This window comes from Oncorhynchus gorbuscha, linkage group LG11 (genome assembly GCF_021184085.1).
Source record: "Oncorhynchus gorbuscha isolate QuinsamMale2020 ecotype Even-year linkage group LG11, OgorEven_v1.0, whole genome shotgun sequence".
Classification (NCBI taxonomy): Eukaryota; Metazoa; Chordata; class Actinopteri; order Salmoniformes; family Salmonidae; genus Oncorhynchus; species Oncorhynchus gorbuscha.
Window position 1 is genome coordinate 45,827,908 of NC_060183.1, and position 23,020 is coordinate 45,850,927.

Here is a 23,020-nt window from a genome sequence, read left to right on the forward strand (position 1 = left end):
GGAGCAGTGCTTGCACACCGCTCCAAGTGCCACGTTCGTTAGAATAAATGTCGGACCAAGGCACAGCGGCTGTTGAGTTCCACATAATTTAATGAAGAAAGTGAAACTAAGCAAAGACAAAAACAAATAAACTAACAACGAACCGTGACTACAGCGATGCTACGTGCAATAACTCAAAACACATACACTCAAACAATATCCCATAACCCACAGGTGGAAAATTGCTACTTAAGTATGATCCCCAATTAGATACAACGATTACCAACTGCCTCTAATTGGGAATCATACAAATTACCAACACAGAAAATAAACCTAGAACCCCACATAGAAAATATAAATTAGAACAACCCCCCAGTTACGCCCTGACCTACTCTACCATAGAAAATAAAAGCGTTCTATGGTCCGGACGTGACACCAAGTTCTTTCCAACCTCTCTGCTAAAAAAAACGCTCCTCGCTCACATGGAAAAAAACTGCCACTCCAAATTCGCTCCATTCATTAAAATGACCATTTAACCAACAACCATCCATTTTTTGTGACTACCTGGACCTACCATGTGGTTTTGAAGTATTGAAACCAAACCATATGATTTGAAAGAAAAACATTTTAATACACAGAAAAGGTGACTGTAAGAAGCGCTCGTCATGTTACATGTCGCATTAAGCAGCATTTAAACACTCAAAATAGGTCAGGAGCCAGACTGGTAGCCTAAGAAGGAAAGAAAATGAATTATTTAGGCTACATTATTAGCTTATTATTTCAATTATTTTAAGGCTATAGCCTACAAAGATATAAATTGTGAAGCATTTGCTAGTGCGACACACTAGGCTGAAAGGAACATTATAGTGCTTAGCATTTCAACATTTAATTGTATTAAATCATTATAATCTATAAATTGCGCACATAGCCTGTGTCTTACCTGTGCCTTACGAAAAATGCCTTATTAGGCTCAGTGCCTTTTTTGAATTCATTTTTAGAAACAGCCGTTTGGTCAGAGTCTGGGTCATGCATGGTGCCTGGAGAGCAGGCCAGCAGCGGAGAGAATATCCTCTCTGCACTTGCAGAGCCACTGTGGATGCTCAACACCCTACGGGCCACTCTTGCCATGCTGGCAGGGATACAGAGTAGTATTTTTATTTTTATATAGGTAGGCCTAAAGTTTTTAGGCAAAATAACCCTATCAAAATGGAAAATCTCCTTGAAAGTGGTAAGGTGTCAGACCTATTGAGCCAAAATCTATGATAGCCTATTATATAGTTAATAGAACCAAAATGAAATAAACTTTTAAGATCTGATTTTTTGTTTAGAAATTCTTTGCTACTATGACACACTTCACTAGCTACCCACCTCCTTCCTTTCTATTAGCACGTGCACGTAATAAGTACACTATCATGATTTCGCGATATGTGTAATTTCAGATTCCACAATGATTCTCTAATTCTGGACACTACATCACTGCACTCCCTCTCTTGATCTGGGTCCTCATCTTTGTAAGTCACCATGATTTGGCACCTGTGTGTTTTATCAGTTTCTTTGTGCATGCTCGGCCCAGCATGCATTTGTAGTCTACTTGTGTACTGTTTGAGCTACTGTAATGGAGTTTGCAAAATATTTTCATAAAGAAACTGATAAAACAGGGAGTACAGGAAGGGGCTAAACACGCACCCCTGAGGGGCCCCCGTTTTTGAGAATCAGCGGCTGTGTTGTTGCCTATCCTTCCTCACCACCTGGGGGTGGTCGTAAGGAAGTCCAGGATCCAGTTGCAGAGGGAGGTATTCAGTCCCAGGGACCTTAACTTAGTGATGAGCTTTGACTGCACTATGGTGTTGAATGCTGAGCTGTAGTCAATTAACAGCATTCTCATGTAGGTGTTCCTTTTGTCCAAGTGGGAAAGGGCAGTGTGGAGTACAATAGAGATTGCGTCATCTGTGGCTCTTTTGGGGTGGTATGTGAATTGGAGCTGGTCCAGGGTGTCTGGGATGATGGTGTTGATGTGAGCCTGACCAGCCTTTCAAGGCATTTCATGGCTACAGATGTGAGTGCTACAGGGCAATAGTCATTTAGAGTGGTTACCTTGGCGTTTTAGGGACTATGGTGGTCTGATTAAAACATGTAGGTATTACAGACTGGGTCAGGGAGAGGTTGAAAATATCAGTGAATACACTTACCACCTAGTCAACACATGCTCTGAGTACACGTCCTGGTAATCCGTCTGTCCCTGCGGCCTTGTGAATGTTAACCTGTTTAAAGGTCTTACTCACATCGTCTACGGAGAGTGTGATCACACAGTCATCAGGAACAACTGGTGCTCTCATGCATGGTTCAGTGTTCCTTGCCTCAAACTGAGCATAGAAGGTATTTAGCTCGTCTGGTAGGCTCATGTCACTGTGGAGGTTGTGGCTGGGTTTCCCTTTGTAATCTGTGATATTTTGCAAGCCCTGTCATATCTGACAAGTGTCAGTGCTGGTGTAGTAGGATTCGATCTTAGTCCTGTATTGACACTTTGCCTATCTGATGGTTCTTTGGAGGGCATAGGTGGATTTCTTATAAGCATCCAGGTTAGTGATCTGCTCCTTGAAATCGTCAGCTCTAGCCTTTAGCTCAGTGTGGCTGTTACCGGTAATTCATGGCTTCAGGTTGTGATATGTACGTATGGTCACATCGATGCACTTAGTAGCCCTTTCTTGCAGTCTAATGATCAAAGCGTCTTCTAGTGGCCTCATGGGTGGATTGTTATTCATATTTTTCATAATTTCTTCATTAATAAACATGAAAAGTCTATTCATGTCAAACAGTTTTGTTATATTTCAGTCTTCTATGATGTATATAAAGTCTTATATTGGAATGCAAACTCTAATGTTCATACAGTTCAACTCCATTTGTGACACGGTACAGGTGTCTTATTTAAAAAATAAAATTAAGGCCATTACCATGTGTGTGAGGTGTATACTTTTGTTTCAAAGTATATTTGTTTAAAGCTACCAAGAAACACTCTGTGACCTGATTTGATCCCCTGCAGTAAATTAATGAAGCCAGTGACTGATGTGATAAATACTGCAATGCCATCCATGATATGCTAGCAAAACAGTCCTGTAACTTTGGGTCCACTTCATCGGACTGAGAGCGTCACTGGTACTTCCTGTTAAGAGATTTTGCTTGTAACCTCAAATCAGGAGGACAGAGTTATGGTCCAAATAGTGGGCGAGGGAGAGCTTTGTTTGCATCTCTGTGTATGGAGTAAAGGTGATCTTGAGTTTTTTTGCCTCTAGTTGCACAGGTGAGTGTTGTAAAGCTCAGTATTATTATTTTATTTTACCAGGCAAGTCAGTTAAGAACAAATTCCTATTTTCAATGATGGCCTAGGAACAGTGGGTTAACTGCCTGTTCAGGGGTAGAACGACAGATTTGTACCTGGTCAGCTCGGGAGTTTTGAACTTGCAACCTTTTGGTTACTAGTCCAACACTCTAACCACTAGGCTACCCTGCCGCCCCAATTTGACATAGAGATTTACTGCACATTTGAAATGGTGCATCGCTGTCGCACATCACACTTCTTTTTGGGAAACACTCAGAATGATACTTCAACACTTCGAAGTACAGTATCTTGAAACAAATGCTGATCCTATGGCCCTAGGCACTGACTGTCCAGTCCTGGCCAGCAACCACTGCTGCTGGTGATGAAAGCTCTTATTTGTCAGGACTGTGGGAGAGGCTACACTGAAGCAGAGGGAGAGAGCCCTAACACCTCGAGCAGATCTTGATTACGGGTCCACAGGCTTTATCTGTTTCTGAAGCACTCCAGTAAGGGTTGAATAGGCCGACAAAGAGGGGAAGAGGATAGACGAGAGGATGGGGAGGAGGGAAGATGGGAAAGGAAAAGAGAGCTTGGAGGAGAATGGGAGCGGGAGGAGAGGAGAAAAAAAGGATTCCGAAAGGGTAATTTGGCTGTCCCCATAGGATAACTTTTTTTGGTTCCAGAAAACATCCCCCAAATTGTAAAGAGATAGGAAGGGCTACCATCTCCTCCCACTGCCTTTACCTCTCTCTATCTTTCCCTCTCTCTTTCTGAGCTTGAAAGTCTCCTCCCTCTTCAGAGAATGGGAGCACGAGGGATTGCCTCAGTTGTCTTCAGAGAACATATGTACACCTCCCATTCTCTATGTGCCTGTCTATCACACTCCATCTCCCAGTCTCTATCTCTCCTCCCTTCTCTGCCTCTGGACCCACTGCCTGCCTCTAACACTGTTGCTCTCTGCCTGCCTGACCTGTCCTCAGGCTGAGGATAACTCATCAGGAAGAGGAGTTTGTCTAATAAAGGAACATCTACACTGGTGAAAGGTCAGTGTTTTGTTTTGCCACTTTTGAGGAGGAGATAGTTGTTGGTGTTGTTGTCCAATGGAATGACCAGGTCTGTGTGGCCCTTGTGATGTTTTAGCTGTATGCCAGGGGTCCATACTGTTGATGTGGCCATGCATGAAAAGTATCATCCTTTTGTTTAGATTTTCATGTCCACGTCTTCTAAATTCATTAAAGTGCAAACAAAATCTTTGTAGCAAAATTTGCAGTTTGTTCAGAGTGTTACCAACTGGCATTTTCAATCAAACAATTGATTGAAAAAGTATGCCTTTCCAATGAAAGGATTACATAGTTGTGTTGTGTAGGGTGCTTTTAGTTGAGTATGCAGTGCATCTCTTTAAAGAAAGCGCAGTTGATTGTTTTTGTTATTCCATTATTCAGGTGCGCATACGTTTTTCCTAATCAGGTGTTTTTATGAATAAATATTCTCCAGGATAGACTGATGAGTTGCCAGGGTGTATTAGTGATGCAGATCTGCACCTGCAGCATCCATGCTTCCTGTGTTCAGGGGCTTTGATGCTTGTCATGGAGGGATTCATCATGGGGAAGAAATGCTAGCTTTTGTCTAACAATAAAATACTTGCTTTCTTTTCAAGATTGTGTGACTATTTTATCATGAAAACATGTGTTATTTTGACGACACACCACACGGTCCAGATTTGCTAAATTTGATTTGCTAGAATAAGCTAATCTTCTTTCTCTAATCTTGTCAACCGCATTGCCATGTCAATGTGAATGTCTGCATGTGTCACTTCAACTGCATGTGTCTTGTTCTGTGTCATTTCATCTCTTCGCCAGCAGCTATCACCAGAGTAAGGGCTGGTCAGACCCATTGGTTCAGGTCGTCTGGCTGTCTAAAAGGTGTGTGAGACACTCCTAGTCCTGTCTGCAGTCATGACCAAAAGTAATTAAGCCCCCCCCGGCTTCAGATTCCCACACTAGGATGCAGCGGATCCGGGAGGGCATCCACATAAGGACCATGAAGGCCAAGAGGAAAGTGGAGGACATCTCTAAGGAAGACGTCCAGGCCTTCTTCAAGAAGAACGCCTTTGTGCTCTTTACTGTAGCGGCCGTCGTTGTAGGTGAGTGAACACACACGCCTCCAATACCACACCCCAGTCCACTCACACACACTCCCCTCCGTATTTATTTAGAGAGTGAAGCTAAACATGTGTAAATTTGGCTCTATACACCACCATTTTGGATTTGAGATCAAATGTTTCCTTATGAGGCGACCGCACTGAATGTCACCTTTTGTTTGTTTTATTGAAGTATTTGGAAAAATGCACTTACAGTGTATTAAAGTAGTCAAAGGTTTATTATTTTGTCACATACTCCTAGCACGTAATGACTACATCAAGATTGCAGCTCAACACACTTGTTGGATGCATTTGCAGTTTTTTTTTTGTGTGTTTCGGATTATATTTTTTTTGCCCGTTAGGAACTGAACGACGAATAATGTCATGCAGGTGAAAGAGGACCCAAAAGCGACTTGGCGAAAACAGAGTCTTTAATCCAGTAAAGTAAATACAAACAAAAAACACAACTTTCACTCGAAATGACGAGGACAAACTGGAGACTCGATCTTGAACAGCAGGTGAACAGCAGGTTGCCTCGGGAAGGCACTTGAACCAGACAGACTCAGACACCTGCTCACCACGCAGCATCTGAGGAAAACACGACACGACAGGGCGATACACAAACACAGCACGGTGAATTCTAGACAAGGAACCGACAGGACAGGAACGGAACACAAAGGAAGAAATAGGGACTCTAATCAGGGGAAAGGATCGGGAACAGGTGTGGGAAGACTAAATGATTGATTAGGGGAATAGGAACAGCTGGGAGCAGGAACGGAACGATAGAGAGAAGAGAGAGCGAGAGAGTGAGAGAGGGAGGGGGAGAGAGAGGGATAGAAAGAGGGAAAGAACCTAATAAGACCAGCAGAGGGAAACGAATAGAATGGGAAGCACAGGGACAAGACAAGATAATAAATGACAAAACATGACAGTACCCCCCCACTCACCGAGCGCCTCCTGGCGCACTCGAGGAGGAATCCTGGCGGCAACGGAGGAAATCATCAATGAGTGAACGGTCCAGCACGTCCCGAGACGGAACCCAACTCCTCTCCTCAGGACCGTAACCCTCCCAATCCACTAAGTATTGGTGACCCCGTCCCCGAGAACGCATGTCCATGATCTTATGTACCTTGTAAATAGGTGCGCTCTCGACAAGGACGGGGGGGGAGGGAAGACGAACGGGGGTGCGAAGAAAGGGCTTAACACAGGAGACATGGAAGACAGGATGGACGCGACGAAGATGTCGCGGAAGAAGCAGTCGCACAGCGACAGGATTGACGACCTGGGAGACACGGAACGGACCAATGAACCGCGGAGTCAACTTACGAGAAGCTGTCGTAAGAGGAAGGTTGCGAGTGGAAAGCCACACTCTCTGGCCGCAACAATACCTTGGACTCTTAATCCTGCGTTTATTGGCGGCTCTCACAGTCTGTGCCCTGTAACGGCAAAGTGCAGACCTCACCCTCCTCCAGGTGCGCTCACAACGTTGGACAAACGCTTGAGCGGAGGGAACGCTGGACTCGGCAAGCTGGGATGAGAACAGAGGAGGCTGGTAACCCAGACTACTCTGAAACGGAGATAACCCGGTAGCAGACGAAGGAAGCGAATTGTGAGCGTATTCTGCCCAGGGGAGCTGTTCTGCCCAAGACGCAGGGTTTCTGAAAGAAAGGCTGCGTAGTATACGACCAATCGTCTGATTGGCCCTCTCTGCTTGACCGTTAGACTGGGGATGAAACCCGGAAGAGAGACTGACGGACGCACCAATCAAACGACAGAACTCCCTCCAAAACTGTGACGTGAATTGCGGGCCTCTGTCTGAAACGGCGTCTAACGGGAGGCCATGAATTCTGAATACATTCTCGATAATGATTTGTGCCGTCTCCTTAGCGGAAGGAAGTTTAGCGAGGGGAATGAAATGTGCCGCCTTAGAGAACCTATCGACAACCGTAAGAATCACAGTCTTCCCCGCAGACAAAGGCAGACCGGTAATGAAGTCTAGGGCGATGTGAGACCATGGTCGAGAAGGAATGGGGAGCGGTCTGAGACGACCGGCAGGAGGAGAGTTACCCGACTTAGTCTGCGCGCAGTCCGAACAAGCAGCCACGAAACGGCGCGTGTCACGCTCCTGAGTCGGCCACCAAAAGCGCTGGCGAATAGACGCAAGAGTGCCTCGAACACCGGGATGACCAGCTAACTTGGCAGAGTGAGCCCACTGAAGAACAGCCAGACGAGTGGAAACAGGAACGAAAAGGAGGTTACTAGGACAAGCGCGCGGCGACGCAGTGTGCGTGAGTGCTTGCTTAACCTGTCTTTCAATTCCCCAGACTGTTAACCCGACAACACGCCCATAAGGAAGAATCCCCTCGGGATCAGTAGAAGCCACAGAAGAACTAAACAGACGGGATAAGGCATCAGGCTTGGTGTTCTTGCTACCCGGACGGTAAGAAATCACAAACTCGAAACGAGCGAAAAACAACGCCCAACGAGCTTGACGGGCATTAAGTCGTTTGGCAGAACGGATGTACTCAAGGTTCTTATGGTCTGTCCAAACGACAAAAGGAACGGTCGCCCCCTCCAACCACTGTCGCCATTCGCCTAGGGCTAAGCGGATGGCGAGCAGTTCACGGTTACCCACATCATAGTTGCGCTCAGATGGCGACAGGCGATGAGAAAAATAAGCGCAAGGATGAACCTTATCGTCAGACTGGAAGCGCTGGGATAGAATGGCTCCCACGCCTACCTCTGAAGCGTCAACCTCGACAATGAATTGTCTAGTGACGTCAGGAGTAACGAGGATAGGAGCGGACGTAAAACGTTCTTTTAGAAGATCAAAAGCTCCCTGGGCGGAACCGGACCACTTAAAACACGTCTTGACAGAAGTAAGAGCTGTGAGAGGGGCAGCAACTTGACCGAAATTACGAATGAAACGCCGATAGAAATTAGCGAAACCTAAAAAGCGCTGCAACTCGACACGTGACCTTGGAACGGGCCAATCACTGACAGCTTGGACCTTAGCGGAATCCATCTGAATGCCCTCAGCGGAAATAACGGAACCGAGAAAAGTAACGGAGGAGACATGAAAAGAGCACTTCTCAGACTTTACATAGAGACAATTCTCTAAAAGGCGCTGTAGAACACGTCGAACGTGCTGAACATGAATCTCGAGTGACGGAGAAAAAATCAGGATATCGTCAAGATAGACAAAAACAAAGATGTTCAGCATGTCTCTCAGAACATCATTAACTAATGCCTGAAAAACAGCTGGCGCATTGGCGAGACCAAACGGCAGAACCCGGTACTCAAAATGCCCTAACGGAGTGTTAAACGCCGTTTTCCACTCGTCCCCCTCTCTGATGCGCACGAGATGGTAAGCGTTACGAAGGTCCAACTTAGTAAAGCACCTGGCTCCCTGCAGAATCTCGAAGGCTGATGACATAAGGGGAAGCGGATAACGATTCTTAACCGTTATGTCATTCAGCCTCGATAATCCACGCAGGGGCGCAGAGTACCGTCCTTCTTCTTAACAAAAAGAACCCCGCCCCGGCCGGAGAGGAAGAAGGCACTATGGTACCGGCGTCAAGAGACACAGACAAATAATCCTCGAGAGCCTTACGTTCGGGAGCCGACAGAGAGTATAGTCCACCCCGAGGAGGAGTGGTCCCCGGAAGGAGATCAATACTACAATCATACGACCGGTGAGGAGGAAGGGAGTTGGCTCGGGACCGACTGAAGACCGTGCGCAGATCATGATATTCCTCCGGCACTCCTGTCAAATCGCCAGGTTCCTCCTGAGAAGTAGGGACAGAAGAAACGGGAGGGATGGCAGACATTAAACACTTCACATGACAAGAAACGTTCCAGGATAGGATAGAATTACTAGACCAATTAATAGAAGGATTATGACATACTAGCCAGGGATGACCCAAAACAACAGGTGTAAACGGTGAACGAAAAATCAAAAAAGAAATAGTCTCACTGTGGTTACCAGATACTGTGAGGGTTAAAGGTAGTGTCTCAAATCTGATACTGGGAAGATGACTACCATCTAAGGCGAACATGGGCGTAGGCTTCTCTAACTCTCTGAAAGGAATGTCATGTTTCCGAACCCATGCTTCGTCCATGAAACAACCCTCAGCCCCAGAGTCTATCAAGGCACTACATGTAGCACCCGAACCGGTCCAGCGTAGATGGACCGACAAAGTAGTACAGGATCTTGATGGAGAGACTTGAGTAGTTGCGCTCACCTGTAGCCCTCCGCTTACAGATGAGCTCTGGCTTTTACTGGACATGAATTAACAAAATGTCCAGCAACTCCGCAATAGAGGCACAGGCGGTTGGTGATCCTCCGTTCCCTCTCCTTAGTCGAGATGCGAATCCCTCCCAGCTGCATGGGCTCAGACTCTGAGCCAGAGGAGGGAGATGGTTGCGATGCGGAGCAGGGAAACACCGTTGATGCGAGCTCTCTTCCACGAGCCCGGTGACGAAGATCTACCCGTCGTTCTATGCGGATGGCGAGAGCAATCAAAGAGTCCACATCTGAAGGAACCTCCCGGGAGAGAATCTCATCCTTAACCACTGCGTGGAGTCCCTCCAGAAAACGAGCGAGCAGCGCCGGCTCGTTCCACTCACTAGAGGCAGCAAGAGTGCGAAACTCAATAGAATAATCCGTTATGGACCGTTCACCTTGGCATAAGGAAGCCAGGGCCCTAGAAGCCTCCCTACCAAAAACTGAACGGTCAAAAACCCGAATCATCTCCTCTTTAAAGTTCTGGAACTTGTTAGAGCAATCAGCCCTTGCCTCCCAGATAGCTGTGCCCCATTCTCGAGCCCGGCCAGTAAGGAGTGAAATGACGTAAGCAACCCGAGCTCTCTCTCTAGAGTATGTGTTGGGTTGGAGAGAGAACACAATCTCACACTGCGTGAGAAAGGAGCGGCACTCAGTGGGCTGCCCGGAGTAGCAAGGTGGGTTATTAACCCTAGGTTCTGGAGGCTCGGCAGGCCAGGAAGTAACAGGTGGCACGAGACGTAGACTCTGGAACTGTCCAGAGAGGTCGGAAACCTGAGCGGCCAGGTTCTCCACGGCATGGCGAGCAGCAGACAATTCCTGCTCGTGTCTGCCGAGCATGGCTCCTTGGATCTCGACGGCAGTGTAACGAGCGTCTGAAGTCGCTGGGTCCATTCCTTGGTCGGTTCCTTCTGTCATGCAGGTGAAAGAGGACCCAAAAGCGACTTGGCGAAAACAGAGTCTTTAATCCAGTAAAGTAAATACAAACAAAAACACAACTTTCACTCGAAATGACGAGGACAAACTGGAGACTCGATCTTGAACAGCAGGTGAACAGCAGGTTGCCTCGGGAAGGCACTTGAACCAGACAGACTCAGACACCTGCTCACCACGCAGCATCTGAGGAAAACACGACACGACAGGGCGATACACAAACACAGCACGGTGAATTCTAGACAAGGAACCGACAGGACAGGAACGGAACACAAAGGAAGAAATAGGGACTCTAATCAGGGGAAAGGATCGGGAACAGGTGTGGGAAGACTAAATGATTGATTAGGGGAATAGGAACAGCTGGGAGCAGGAACGGAACGATAGAGAGAAGAGAGAGCGAGAGAGTGAGAGAGGGAGGGGGAGAGAGAGGGATAGAAAGAGGGAAAGAACCTAATAAGACCAGCAGAGGGAAACGAATAGAATGGGAAGCACAGGGACAAGACAAGATAATAAATGACAAAACATGACAAATAATGTATTGTGTCACTCTGGAGTCAATGTCATTTTTGAATATGAATATAAGATGTTTCTGAACACTTCTACATCAATGTGAATACTACCACGATTATGGATAATCATGAATGAATAGTGAATTATGATGAGCGAGAAAGTTAAAGGAACAAAGCTCATACCCCCTCAAAAAACATTCCGTTTTGGACACATGATCTTTGTGCATCTATAACTTTCTCACTCATCATTATTCACGGTTCATTCATGATTATCCGTAATCATGGTAGCATTAAGATGAATATACAAATGCTGGAGTATCGTGCCAAATGAAAAGTTTTAGCTTCACTGTCCAAATAAATACGTAGGGGCGTATGGGCCAACATACTCACGCAAACACACCCACACACTTTGAAACACACTCTCTTATTGTAATCCCAATCCCATAGGGAGGACTCACCTACAAACCTCATTCTAGATGTGACTGAGAGACAGATCCTCTCATTGTCATTTGCTTTATATGCAGTTGCATGTTCATGTTTCCAGCACACTGATCAGCCCTTCTGATTCTCCAGGTATAATCCTTGGCTTTGCACTGCGTCCCTATAAAATGACCTACCGAGAGGTGAAGTACTTCTCTTTCCCTGGAGAGCTGCTGATGAGGATGCTGCAGATGCTGGTGCTTCCCCTGCTGGTATCCAGTCTCATCACAGGTACACCAAGTCACTATACTGATGCCCTCCGCCAGAAGCAAATTTAGATATAATAAAGACATATGATAAAGAGGAGGGGTAGACTTAGTGGTGTTTGAAAGACAGGTGTGGATGCCCAAAGGGGGAATGCCAATGGAGCTCGAGGCACAACTTTTCAGGTACTGTAACTTATGCTTGATCCACGTGAAAATTTTTTTGCCACCATTTTTCTCCAGATTCCCTTTGGTCCTCTAGTTTTCTGGCACGGAGACAGTTACTTCATTGTGATTCTTTGCTATTAAAATGAGGGAGGAGAGACGGAAGGACGAGGTAGCTTTCAGTCGGAAGCCCACTGCCTGTGGGTCTGAGAGGCTGGCTTTGGGATGGGTACCCCCCTGCACTTCTACCTCCTGCTTCGCTTCACACGGATAAAAGCACGCAAAGTGCCCCTCCGCCTCTTCCTTCGTAGCTGTATTTTTTAGTGGAATTCCATGCCCACCCAGCACCACAATACCGTAAGTGGTTTGGAGGGTGGTGGGGTAAGAGGTCACGGCCCAGAAAAGAGGCACACTGCCCAGGTACACAAGTAGACATGTAACTATGCCATCTATTATCTGGAGTCCTCCACAAGGTTGGGATCCACATGATGCACCCAGCTTGGTATGATGTGCAGCATGATCTTGAAACTAGACCTGGAGCAGCAAGCTCTAGTCCTTTCTCAAAGACCGAGCTTATCTGTACTGTACTTAATTTTCTTTTTAAACTAACCTCTTTTTAAATTAACCTAATTTGTGTTAACACTCACTTGAAAGAAGTTGTTAAGTATATTTAGATTTGATCTCACTTGAAACACCCTAAAAACATTTTTTTTTTTGCCTTGGAAAAGTAGAATTCTGGAGAGAAAGGCAGAAAAGGAGAAGTATGTGTGGGGTACAGTTTTGTTTCATCCTCCCTCTTTGTAGTAACCCTTGAAAATAAGCCACGTGAGTCATTCCTTTAGTCCTGTGAAAGTGGTCACACAGGCTTGTTTGCAGTTTCCATGGCAATGTTGTTATGGGCGCATGGCAAGTGGACAAGTTTCCCGGAACTGAGAGACAGGATGGAGAGAGACAGACAGAGAGAGCAGCACAGTGGAACAGGTGATTGTGGGAGAGCGAGGCGTGAAGAAGGAGAGTGGAAGCTGAAAGAGTGTGAAAGAGTGGGAGGGTTTTGGCAGTGCCCCCCAACAGGATTAAAAGAGCACATACATCTCGCTTACACAAACAAAATACTTACTCCAGCCCACTGAATGGGGAAAACACACCAGAACGGCCCCTGACACCTTGGAAAATCCAAAGCTAACTTTATTGCAACACTTTGTGAAGTTTAGCTCTCTATAATGGCTCGTTGTCCGTCTCTCTCCCCCTTGACCTTTTTGTAAGATTGTGAGAGAGAAATGTCAGTAGGCAGAAGCTAACCATAACCATGATCTATTTTCAGATGCAGAACATCATTATTTCACCTGGCTGTGTGTTTTGCAACTAGGCTGGTTTGCAATCACACTAGGACTTCTGTCAGATGACTGTCAGGCAGCCCGTTAATTTGCACACCCATTTACTCTTTCTATTAGGCTAGATCCTCCAGCAGGTCAGCTTATATCTTATATATTTATCATGAGATGATAAATATCAAATCACATTTTATTTGTCACATGCGCCGTTTACAACAAGTGTAGGCCTTACCGTGAAATGCTTACAAGCCCTTAACCAACTATGCAGTTTTAAGAAAATAGAGTTAAGAAAAGATTGAGTAAATAAACTAAAGTAAAAAAAAGAAAAAAGAAGACAATAAAATAACAATAATGAGGCTATAAATAGGGGGTACCAGTACAGAGTCAATGTGTGGGGGTACGGGTTAGTCAAGGTCATTTGTACATGTATGTAGGGGTAAAGTGTCTATGCATATATAATAAACAGCGAGTAGCAGCTCGGGGGGGGGGGGGGGGGGGGTCATTGCAAATAGTCCGGGTGGCCATTTGATGAATTGTTCAGCAGTCTTATGGCTGAATTTTTTTTGGGCCTTCCTCTGACACCGCCTAGTATATAGGTCTTGGTTGGCAGTTAGCTTGGCCCCAGTGATGTACTGGGCTGTACGCACTACCCTCTGTAGCGCATTTTGGTCGGATGCCAAGCAGTTGCCATACCAGGCAGTGATCCAACCGGTCAGGATGCTCTTGAAGGTGCAGCTGTAGACCTTTTTGAGGATCTGGGGACCCATGTTAAATCTTTTCAGACCTTTTTGAGGATCTGGGGACCCATGTTAAATCTCCTGAGGGGGAAAAGGCGTTGTCATGCCTTCTTCACAACTTTCGTGGTGTGTTTGGACCATGACAATTTGTTGGTGATGTGGAGACCAAGGAATTTGAAACTCTCGACCTGCTCCACTTCAGCCCAGTCGATTTGAATGGGTGCGTTTTCGGCCCACCTTTTCCTGTAGTCCACAACCATCTCCTTTGTCTTACTCACATTGAGGAGGAGGTTTTTGTTCTAGCATCACACTGCCAGGTCTCTGACCTCCCTATAGCCTGTCTCATTATTGTTGGTGATCAGGCCAAGCACCGTTGTGTCATCAGCTAATTTCACGATGTTGTTGGAGTCGTGCTTGGTCACACAGTCGTGGGTGAACAGGGAGTACAGGAGGGGACTAAGCACACACCCCTAAGCGGCCCCCATGTTGAGCATCAGCATGTCTGATGTGTTGTTGCCTACCCTTACCACCTGGGGGAGGCCCGTCAGGAAGTCCAGGATCCAGCTGCAGAGGGAGGTGTTTAGTCCCAGGGTCCTTAGCTTAGTGATGAGCTTTGTGGGCACTATGGTGTTGAACGCTGAGTTGTAGTCAATGAACAGCATTCTCACATAGGTGTTCCTTTTGTCCAGGTGGGGAAGGGCAGTGTGGAGTGCGATCGAGATTGCGTCATCTGTGGATCTGTTGGGGCGGTATGCGAATTGGAGTGGGTCTAGTGTTCCCAGGATGATGGTGTTGATGTGAGCCACAACCAGCCATTCAAAGCACTTCATGGCTACCGACGTGAGGGCTGCGGGACGGTAGTTATTTAGGCAGGTTACCTTCGCTTTCTTGGGCACAGGGACTATCGTGGTCTGCTTGAAACATGTAGGTAATACAGACTCAGTCAGGGAGAGGTTGAAATTGTCAGTGAAGACAACATCCAACACATCAGCATAGCTTCAGGAGCTAGCCAGAACGCATGGCTAACATGGCTACAAGCAATTGCTATTTCAAGTGTTGTCATGCCACTGCTATGAAGAAATGTTTGAACTATTGCACCAAGGGATAATGCTGTTCTTCTAAACAACATCTCCGCTGTCTCTCCCATCTAGGCATGGCAGCGTTGGACAGTAAGGCTTCAGGAAAGATGGGCATGCGAGCTGTGGTGTATTACATGACCACCACCATTATTGCTGTCATCATAGGCATCATCGTGGTGCTCATCATCCACCCTGGGAAAGGATCTAAGGATGAGTTCATGAAGCAGTCGAAGATAGAGGACATCAGCCCTGCCGACGCCTTCCTGGATCTCATCAGGTAGCTGCCTGCTACTGTAGGAAGAGGGTCAGGGGTCTAGTGGAGGAAAGATGCACTGTATTTTGCCATTGTACTCCTGCCTTAATATTGGAGTGTTCATTGGTTGTGATGATCGTGCTCTTTAATTTCAGGAACATGTTTCCACCAAACATGATCCAGGCCTGCACACAGCAGGTAAAGCATCTAATGACTTTGTTACTAAATGAAACAGATTTTGACATTCAATAAGCAGATAGGGAAAATGGTCTGACAAATTCTCCCAAAGGAAATGCATTGTATTGAGAGGAAACTTGCTGGTTTTGGCATTTCTGAGCAGCGATAAATCATCACCCTAAGAGACATAGAAACCCAGGACTGGGGGGGGGGGTACTTTTGACTTACACTGGAAGAAATATTCTGACGACTCGGGACAAATGACGAAATCTGACTTCTGCTGCCATGTGTAAATAAAAAAGAATTCACCAGTGGAAGAGAAGACAGGACCAACTTCCAATAGTAGCATGGTGGGGGCAGGATGGTCCGGAAACTGGGATATAGAGGCTGCTGGGACAGGACCAACTTCCAATAGTAGCATGGTGGGGGCAGGATGGTCTGGAAACTGGGATATAGAGGCTGCTGGGACAGGACCAACTTCCAATAGTAGCATGGTGGGGGCAGGATGGTCCGGAAACTGGGATATAGAGGCTGCTGGGACAGGACCAACTTCCAATAGTAGCATGGTGGGGGCAGGATGGTCCGGAAACTGGGATATAGAGGCTGCAGGGACAGGACCAACTTCCAATAGTAGCATGGTGGGGGCAGGATGGTCTGGAAACTGAGATATAGAGGCTGCTGGAGCAGGACCAACTTCCAATAGTAGCATGGTGGGGGCAGGATGGTCTGGAAACTGGGACATAGAGGCTGCTGGGGCAGGACCAACTTCCAATAGTAGCATGGTGGGGGCAGGATGGTCCGGAAACTGGGCCATAGAGGCTGCTGGGGCAGGACCAACTTCCAATAGTAGCATGGTGGGGGCAGGATGGTCCGGAAACTGAGATATAGAGGCTGCTGGGACAGGACCAACTTCCAATAGTAGCATGGTGGGGGCAGGATGGTCTGGAAACTGAGAAATATAGAGGCTGCTGGGACAGGACCAACTTCCAATAGTAGCATGGTGGGGGCAGGATGGTCCGGAAACTGAGAAATATAGAGGCTGCTGGGACAGGACCAACTTCCAATAGTAGCATGGTGGGGGCAGGATGGTCTGGAAACTGAGAAATATAGAGGCTGCTGGGACAGGACCAACTTCCAATAGTAGCATGGTGGGGGCAGGATGGTCCGGAAACTGAGATATAGAGGCTGCTGGGACAGGACCAACTTCCAATAGTAGCATGGTGGGGGCAGGATGGTCTGGAAACTGAGAAATATAGAGGCTGCTGGGACAGGACCAACTTCCAATAGTAGCATGGTGGGGGCAGGATGGTCCGGAAACTGAGATATAGAGGCTGCTGGGGCAGGACCAACTTCCAATAGTAGCATGGTAGGGGCAGGATGGTCCGGAAACTGAGATATAGAGGCTGCTGGGGCAGGACCAACTTCCAATAGTAGCATGGTGGGGGCAGGATGGTCCGGAAACTGAGATATAGAGGCTGCTGGGACAGGACCAACTTCCAATAGTAGCATGGTGGGGGCAGGATGGTCCGGAAACTGAGAAATATAGAGGCTGCTGGGACAGGACCAACTTCCAATAGTAGCATGGTGGGGGCAGGATGGTCTGGAAACTGAGAAATATAGAGGCTGCTGGGACAGGACCAACTTCCAATAGTAGCATGGTGGGGGCAGGATGGTCTGGAAACTGAGATATAGAGGCTGCTGGGACAGGACCAACTTCCAATAGTAGCATGGTGGGGGCAGGATGGTCTGGAAACTGAGAAATATAGAGGCTGCTGGGACAGGACCAACTTCCAATAGTAGCATGGTGGGGGCAGGATGGTCTGGAAACTGAGATATAGAGGCTGCTGGGGCAGGACCAACTTCCAATAGTAGCATGGTGGGGTCAGGATGGTCTGGAAACTGAGATATAGAGGCTGCTGGGGCAGGACCAACTTCCAATAGTAGCATGGTGGGGGCAGGATGGTCCGGAAACTGGGACATAGAGGCTGCTGGGGCAGGACCAACTTCCAATAGTAGCATGGTGGGGGCAGGATGGTCCGGAAACTGAGATATAGAGGCTGCTGGGGCAGGACCAACTTCCAATAGTAGCATGGTGGGGGCAGGATGGTCTGGAAACTGAGATATAGAGGCTGCTGGGGCAGGACCAACTTCCAATAGTAGCATGGTGGGGGCAGGATGGTCCGGAAACTGGGACATAGAGGCTGCTGGGGCAGGACCAACTTCCAATAGTAGCATGGTGGGGGCAGGATGGTCCGGAAACTGAGATATAGAGGCTGCTGGGACAGGACCAACTTCCAATAGTAGCATGGTGGGGGCAGGATGGTCTGGAAACTGAGAAATATAGAGGCTGCTGGAGCAGGACCAACTTCCAATAGTAGCATGGTGGGGGCAGGATGGTCCGGAAACTGAGATATAGAGGCTGCTGGGGCAGGACCAACTTCCAATAGTAGCATGGTGGGGTCAGGATGGTCTGGAAACTGAGATATAGAGGCTGCTGGGGCAGGACCAACTTCCAATAGTAGCATGGTGGGGGCAGGATGGTCCGGAAACTGAGATATAGAGGCTGCTGGGACAGGACCAACTTCCAATAGTAGCATGGTGGGGGCAGGATGGTCCGGAAACTGAGATATAGAGGCTGCTGGGGCAGGACCAACTTCCAATAGTAGCATGGTGGGGGCAGGATGGTCTGGAAACTGAGATATAGAGGCTGCTGGGGCAGGACCATATAAGTAATGGAATACCATGTCTACAGGGGGCTAAACGCTTTGTGGTCCAGACAGGGCCATCAGTGAGCCAGCTGGACCTTACAGAATACTACTCCAGCCATACAGAGGCCTATTGTTTAATTCATGAGGTTGAGATGAGCGGAGCAGGCGCCTTTAGACTTTTGCTCTCTAGTCTTTGGAAATGGCACACGTCTGACTACAATCCCTCGATACCTTATCTATCAGCTTGGCTTTTTATGAGCTCTACTGAATAGATGGCTGAACGATTATAAAGTAAACATTACAAAAGACAATATTTCAGTACAATTCTCACCAAAGGAGATGACATGCTATCATCACTTTAACAAGACAATGTTAACCCATCACTTACGACAACTGGCTCTTTCCCTCCAGTTCAAAACCAAATACGGGAAGCGGATCGTCCATGTGACGATGACAGTGAACGACTCTGTCTTCAACCTGACCAACCTGACCGAGCAGATCACCAGGGAGGAGGTGATCCCCATCCCGGGCACGGTGAACGGGGTCAACGCCCTGGGGCTGGTGGTCTTCTCCATGTGCTTCGGCCTCATCATCGGCAACATGAAGGAGCAGGGCCAGCCCCTCAGGGAGTTCTTCGACAGTCTCAATGAGGCCATCATGAGGCTGGTCGCCATTATCATGTGGTGAGTATTTGGTGTGTGTTTGTGTGTGGGTGTTTATAAAGATGATGTGTGTGTGTGTTATGATGATGGTCCAATAATCCCCATCTTCATTAGGTGAGTGTGTATGTGAACCCCATGCATCTGTTACAGAGAAATCTTAGCTTTGGAAAGCTAAGTCTATGGAGTCCCTGCAGAGTTGGGGCGGTACTATGTTTATCTCTCCCTCTCAATTCAATCAAATGGCTTTATTTAGCCTCTTGCTTGAGGCATTGCTGTGAATTCTCTGGTAACTCTATACAGGTGAGATCTGATATAGGTATTTAGGTCTACTGAGATAATTGCATGAGAACCACCTAATAATTGGCCAACACAGAACCGCCTCAGGACATAACTTCCTGATGCTAAGTGGTTGCACAGCTGAATAACAAGGCTTTGCAATCAAAACCAGTGACATGTTCCCTGTGCCAATTAAATCAAAATATTCCCAGTCAGATATCTGACAGATATAAATCAAGTTGTTTATGAATAAAGGCAATTTCATAGCCTGTGCTTGCAGTCTCAGAAGGCACTGATGGTTTCACTAATTGTTTTCCTATTCAGGCCTATTACACAGAAAAATAAGTAAGATCCTGAGAATGTAGGGCCATTTGAACTGTGACCTTATCCTTCCCTGGCATAACTCCTTCTCCTCCCTCTGCTCTACAGGTATGCCCCAATCGGTATCCTGTTCCTCATATCGGGGAAAATCGTGGAGATGGATGACATCACTGAGATGGGTGGTCAGCTGGCCATGTACACCATCACGGTGATCATAGGCCTTTCCATCCACGCTTTCATCATTCTCCCAGGCCTGTACTTCGCCATCACACGGCTGAACCCCTTCATCTTCATCATGGGGCTGGTGGAGGCCCTCATCACAGCCCTGGGAACCTCCTCCAGGTAGGTTCCCCGAACACTGCTGCTATTCTCCGACTACCGACACTGTAGCCATGCCTCGCTTGGCCGACTCATATCAAAGTAGTAGGGCCAGGTAGAGGTTCCTGCTCAGATTGTGTGGTTCAGAAAAACCTAGGAGGCATCATCACCCTCATTAGTGGGATTACTTACGTTTGTTTATATGGCGAATACGGATAATAGATTTAATAGAAACAACAACAACTCGTCAAACTCAAACACTACCTGTTTCTCTCCATCTTTATCTCAGCTCAGCAACTCTGCCCATCACCTTCAAGTGTCTGGAGGAGAACAACAAGGTGGATAAGCGCATCACACGGTTTGTGTTACCGGTGGGCGCCACCATCAACATGGATGGAACAGCACTATACGAGGCTCTGGCAGCCATCTTCATAGCCCAGGTTAACAACATGGAGATGAACATAGGTCAGATCATCACAATCAGGTGCGAAAGAGTATCCAAGGTTAATAAGCAAAGGTTTATGTTTACAGAATCAAAGGGTGTTGATATGTTTACAACTAAATTACATGATTTATCAAGATTTATCAACGTGTCATTTTCTGTTATCAAACAGCATCACAGCCACTGCAGCAAGTATTGGAGCTGCTGGGATCCCACAGGCTGGACTGGTCACCATGGTGATTGTGCTGACCTCTGTTGGTCTTCCCACTGATGACATCACCCTCATCATTGCGGTTGATTGGTTCCTGTGAGTAATTGTTCCCATTTTCAGATTGAGAAATTAGAATAAATTAACTAGATTTTCTTAATGATTAGGCTACTATGGTGCAAATCCACATACAAGTTTTTGTGAAATACAATTTGTCTAATGACCTGAACTGAAACAAAAATCATTTATCTTTCATTTTAAAGGAAATTTTTTTTATCAACTACAACCCTTTGACACTAGTTCACCAAAATGACAAAATGACATATTGGTTTCCTTTCCCTGTAAGCAGTTTATGGACAAGGTATGACAGCAATCAATGTTTTGGTTTAGCTTCCCAGTCAATGTTTACAAATACTAATAGTTTAGCATTTGTGGCACAAATCCTATTCAAGTCGGGATCGATATTAGCATTTCAAAATTTCCAAAATATCTAAAATTGATTGTGAAGCTCAACAAAGTCACTTATAGATTATTTGAACATGCTGTGTGAAAAATGCTAATATCGGTCCAATGACTTGAATGGGATTTGTGCCACAAATGCTAAAACATTAGCATTTGGAAACAGTGCCAGAGAAACTAAACCAAAGCATGGAATCCTGTCATACCTTGTCCATATACTGCCTACAGGGTAAGGAAACCAATATGTAATATTGTAATTTGGGTGAACTATCCCTTTAACTACTATCCCTAGGGTCTTGGTCCACTTTTTTTTTTGAATTACATATTTTTTTGCAATGAGTTTTAACATAGAAACATAATTAGGTTGCCCAAATTAATAATTTCAATTAGAATCCCCTTCACAGAAATTACACAGCTAATTGGGTAGTGAGAAAAAACCCCACTCTCCTTAAACTAGGATGGACGGAATGTGCAGACAGAGTCAAAGCTTCATTTACTGAAAACATGGATGTTTCTCACAGTGATTAGAATATGAGATAGCCTATAGAGAGTGCTCTGGTTACTCTTCCACAGTAGATGGTAAATATCCCTGTTGATAGCGCTGTGGCCTATTTCCCATCTACATTGTTTTGCTGAGAATTCTAAAGAGTTTAGTTTGTCTTTCAACAAAAGCAGAAAATAGGTGAAGGTTTTGAGTTGTTGACTGTTCCATTTAACATGACCAAACGTCCCAGGGGACATAGTGTTTCCCGCAACCCTCTCTACCTCTCCTCCCACTGTATATGACTCCCTCCCCCTGGTTAACCTTTTTCTTCTTCCCTTATTTCTGCGTTGCAGTGATCGGCTGCGTACCACGACAAACGTCTTGGGCGATTCCATTGGGGCAGGCATTGTGGAGTTCCTATCTCGACACGAGCTGCAGGCCAAGGATGTGGAGATGGGGAACGCTGTACTGGAGGAGAGGAAGAAACCATACCAGCTCATCTCTCAGGAAAACGACTACGAGAACGGCAAACGTCCGGGCACTGAAACCAAGATGTAGCTCAATGCTCACACACACACATATACACGTTTCGGTTTAGTTGAGTTTTTATTCTTTGTCATATTTTTCCAGTTATTGCCACTGTGCCACATTTCCTTTCCTTTGTTGTTTTGTCATTCATAAAGTTCCTTTTACAAAACAAACAAATAATTATCTCCCTGAAGTGGCCCAATCAAATTGCTTACATCTGCTGCCGCTCTACAAGATAGATAGGCTTCCTGTTTTTGTGGTTTTTCTGGCTATTTTTGTGTTGAGTTAAGTCATCTTGGCCTAGAATAAGTACGTGGTATAATGGTATAAGGAGGAAGTTGATGAGGGCGTTGGTGTCAGAAAGGTATTTTGTAAAAAGATTGAAAGACAACATATGTTTGAATGACTGGACAAGCGATATCCTTCACAAAATGCAACCGAGAAGACATTTAATTTGATACTAATGACATTAGGCCCGAATATACACTACATGGCCAAAAGTATGTGGTCGCCCCTTCAAATTTGGATATTTTAGCCACACCCGTTGCTGACAGGTTTATAAAATCGAGCACACACCCTTGCGATTTCCATAGACAAAAATTGTCAGTAGAATGGCCTTACTGAAGTGTTTCGTGACTTTCAATGACTTTCAGTGTGTCACCATCATAGGATGCCACTTTTCCAGCAAGTCAGTTTTTTTCAAATTGCTGTCCTGCTAGAGCTGCCCCAGTCAACTGTAAATGCTGTTATTGTGAAGTGCAAGGCCACACAAGCTCACAGAATGGGACCGGCAAGTGCTGAAGTGCGTAGCACGTAAAAATTGTCTGTCCTCGGTTGCAACACTCACTACCAAGTTCCAAATTGCCTCTGGAAGTAACGTCATCACGTGAATTGTTCGTCAGCACAACAACTGTTCGTCAGGAGCTTCATGAAATGAGTTTCCATGGCCGAGCAGCCGCACACAAGCCTCAGCTCACCATGCGCAATGCCAAGCATTGGCTGGAGTGGTGTAAAGCTCGCTGCCATT

The 23,020-nt window shown here is 46.4% G+C and overlaps 1 protein-coding gene across 1 annotated transcript; it reads left to right on the plus strand.

The window, feature by feature from the left end:
- The first annotated feature begins 4,159 nt into the window (after positions 1-4,159).
- On the plus strand, positions 4,160-23,016 carry LOC124047836 (excitatory amino acid transporter 1-like). The gene is made up of 10 exons (XM_046368154.1): positions 4,160-4,338; positions 5,286-5,438; positions 11,736-11,873; positions 15,230-15,434; positions 15,566-15,608; positions 18,707-18,978; positions 19,663-19,896; positions 20,162-20,356; positions 20,487-20,621; positions 21,819-23,016. The coding sequence occupies exons 2-10, from the start codon at positions 5,300-5,302 to the stop codon at positions 22,021-22,023; spliced, it is 1,566 nt and encodes a 521-aa protein (XP_046224110.1). The 5' UTR covers positions 4,160-4,338; positions 5,286-5,299; the 3' UTR covers positions 22,024-23,016.
- Positions 23,017-23,020: the final 4 nt, after the last annotated feature.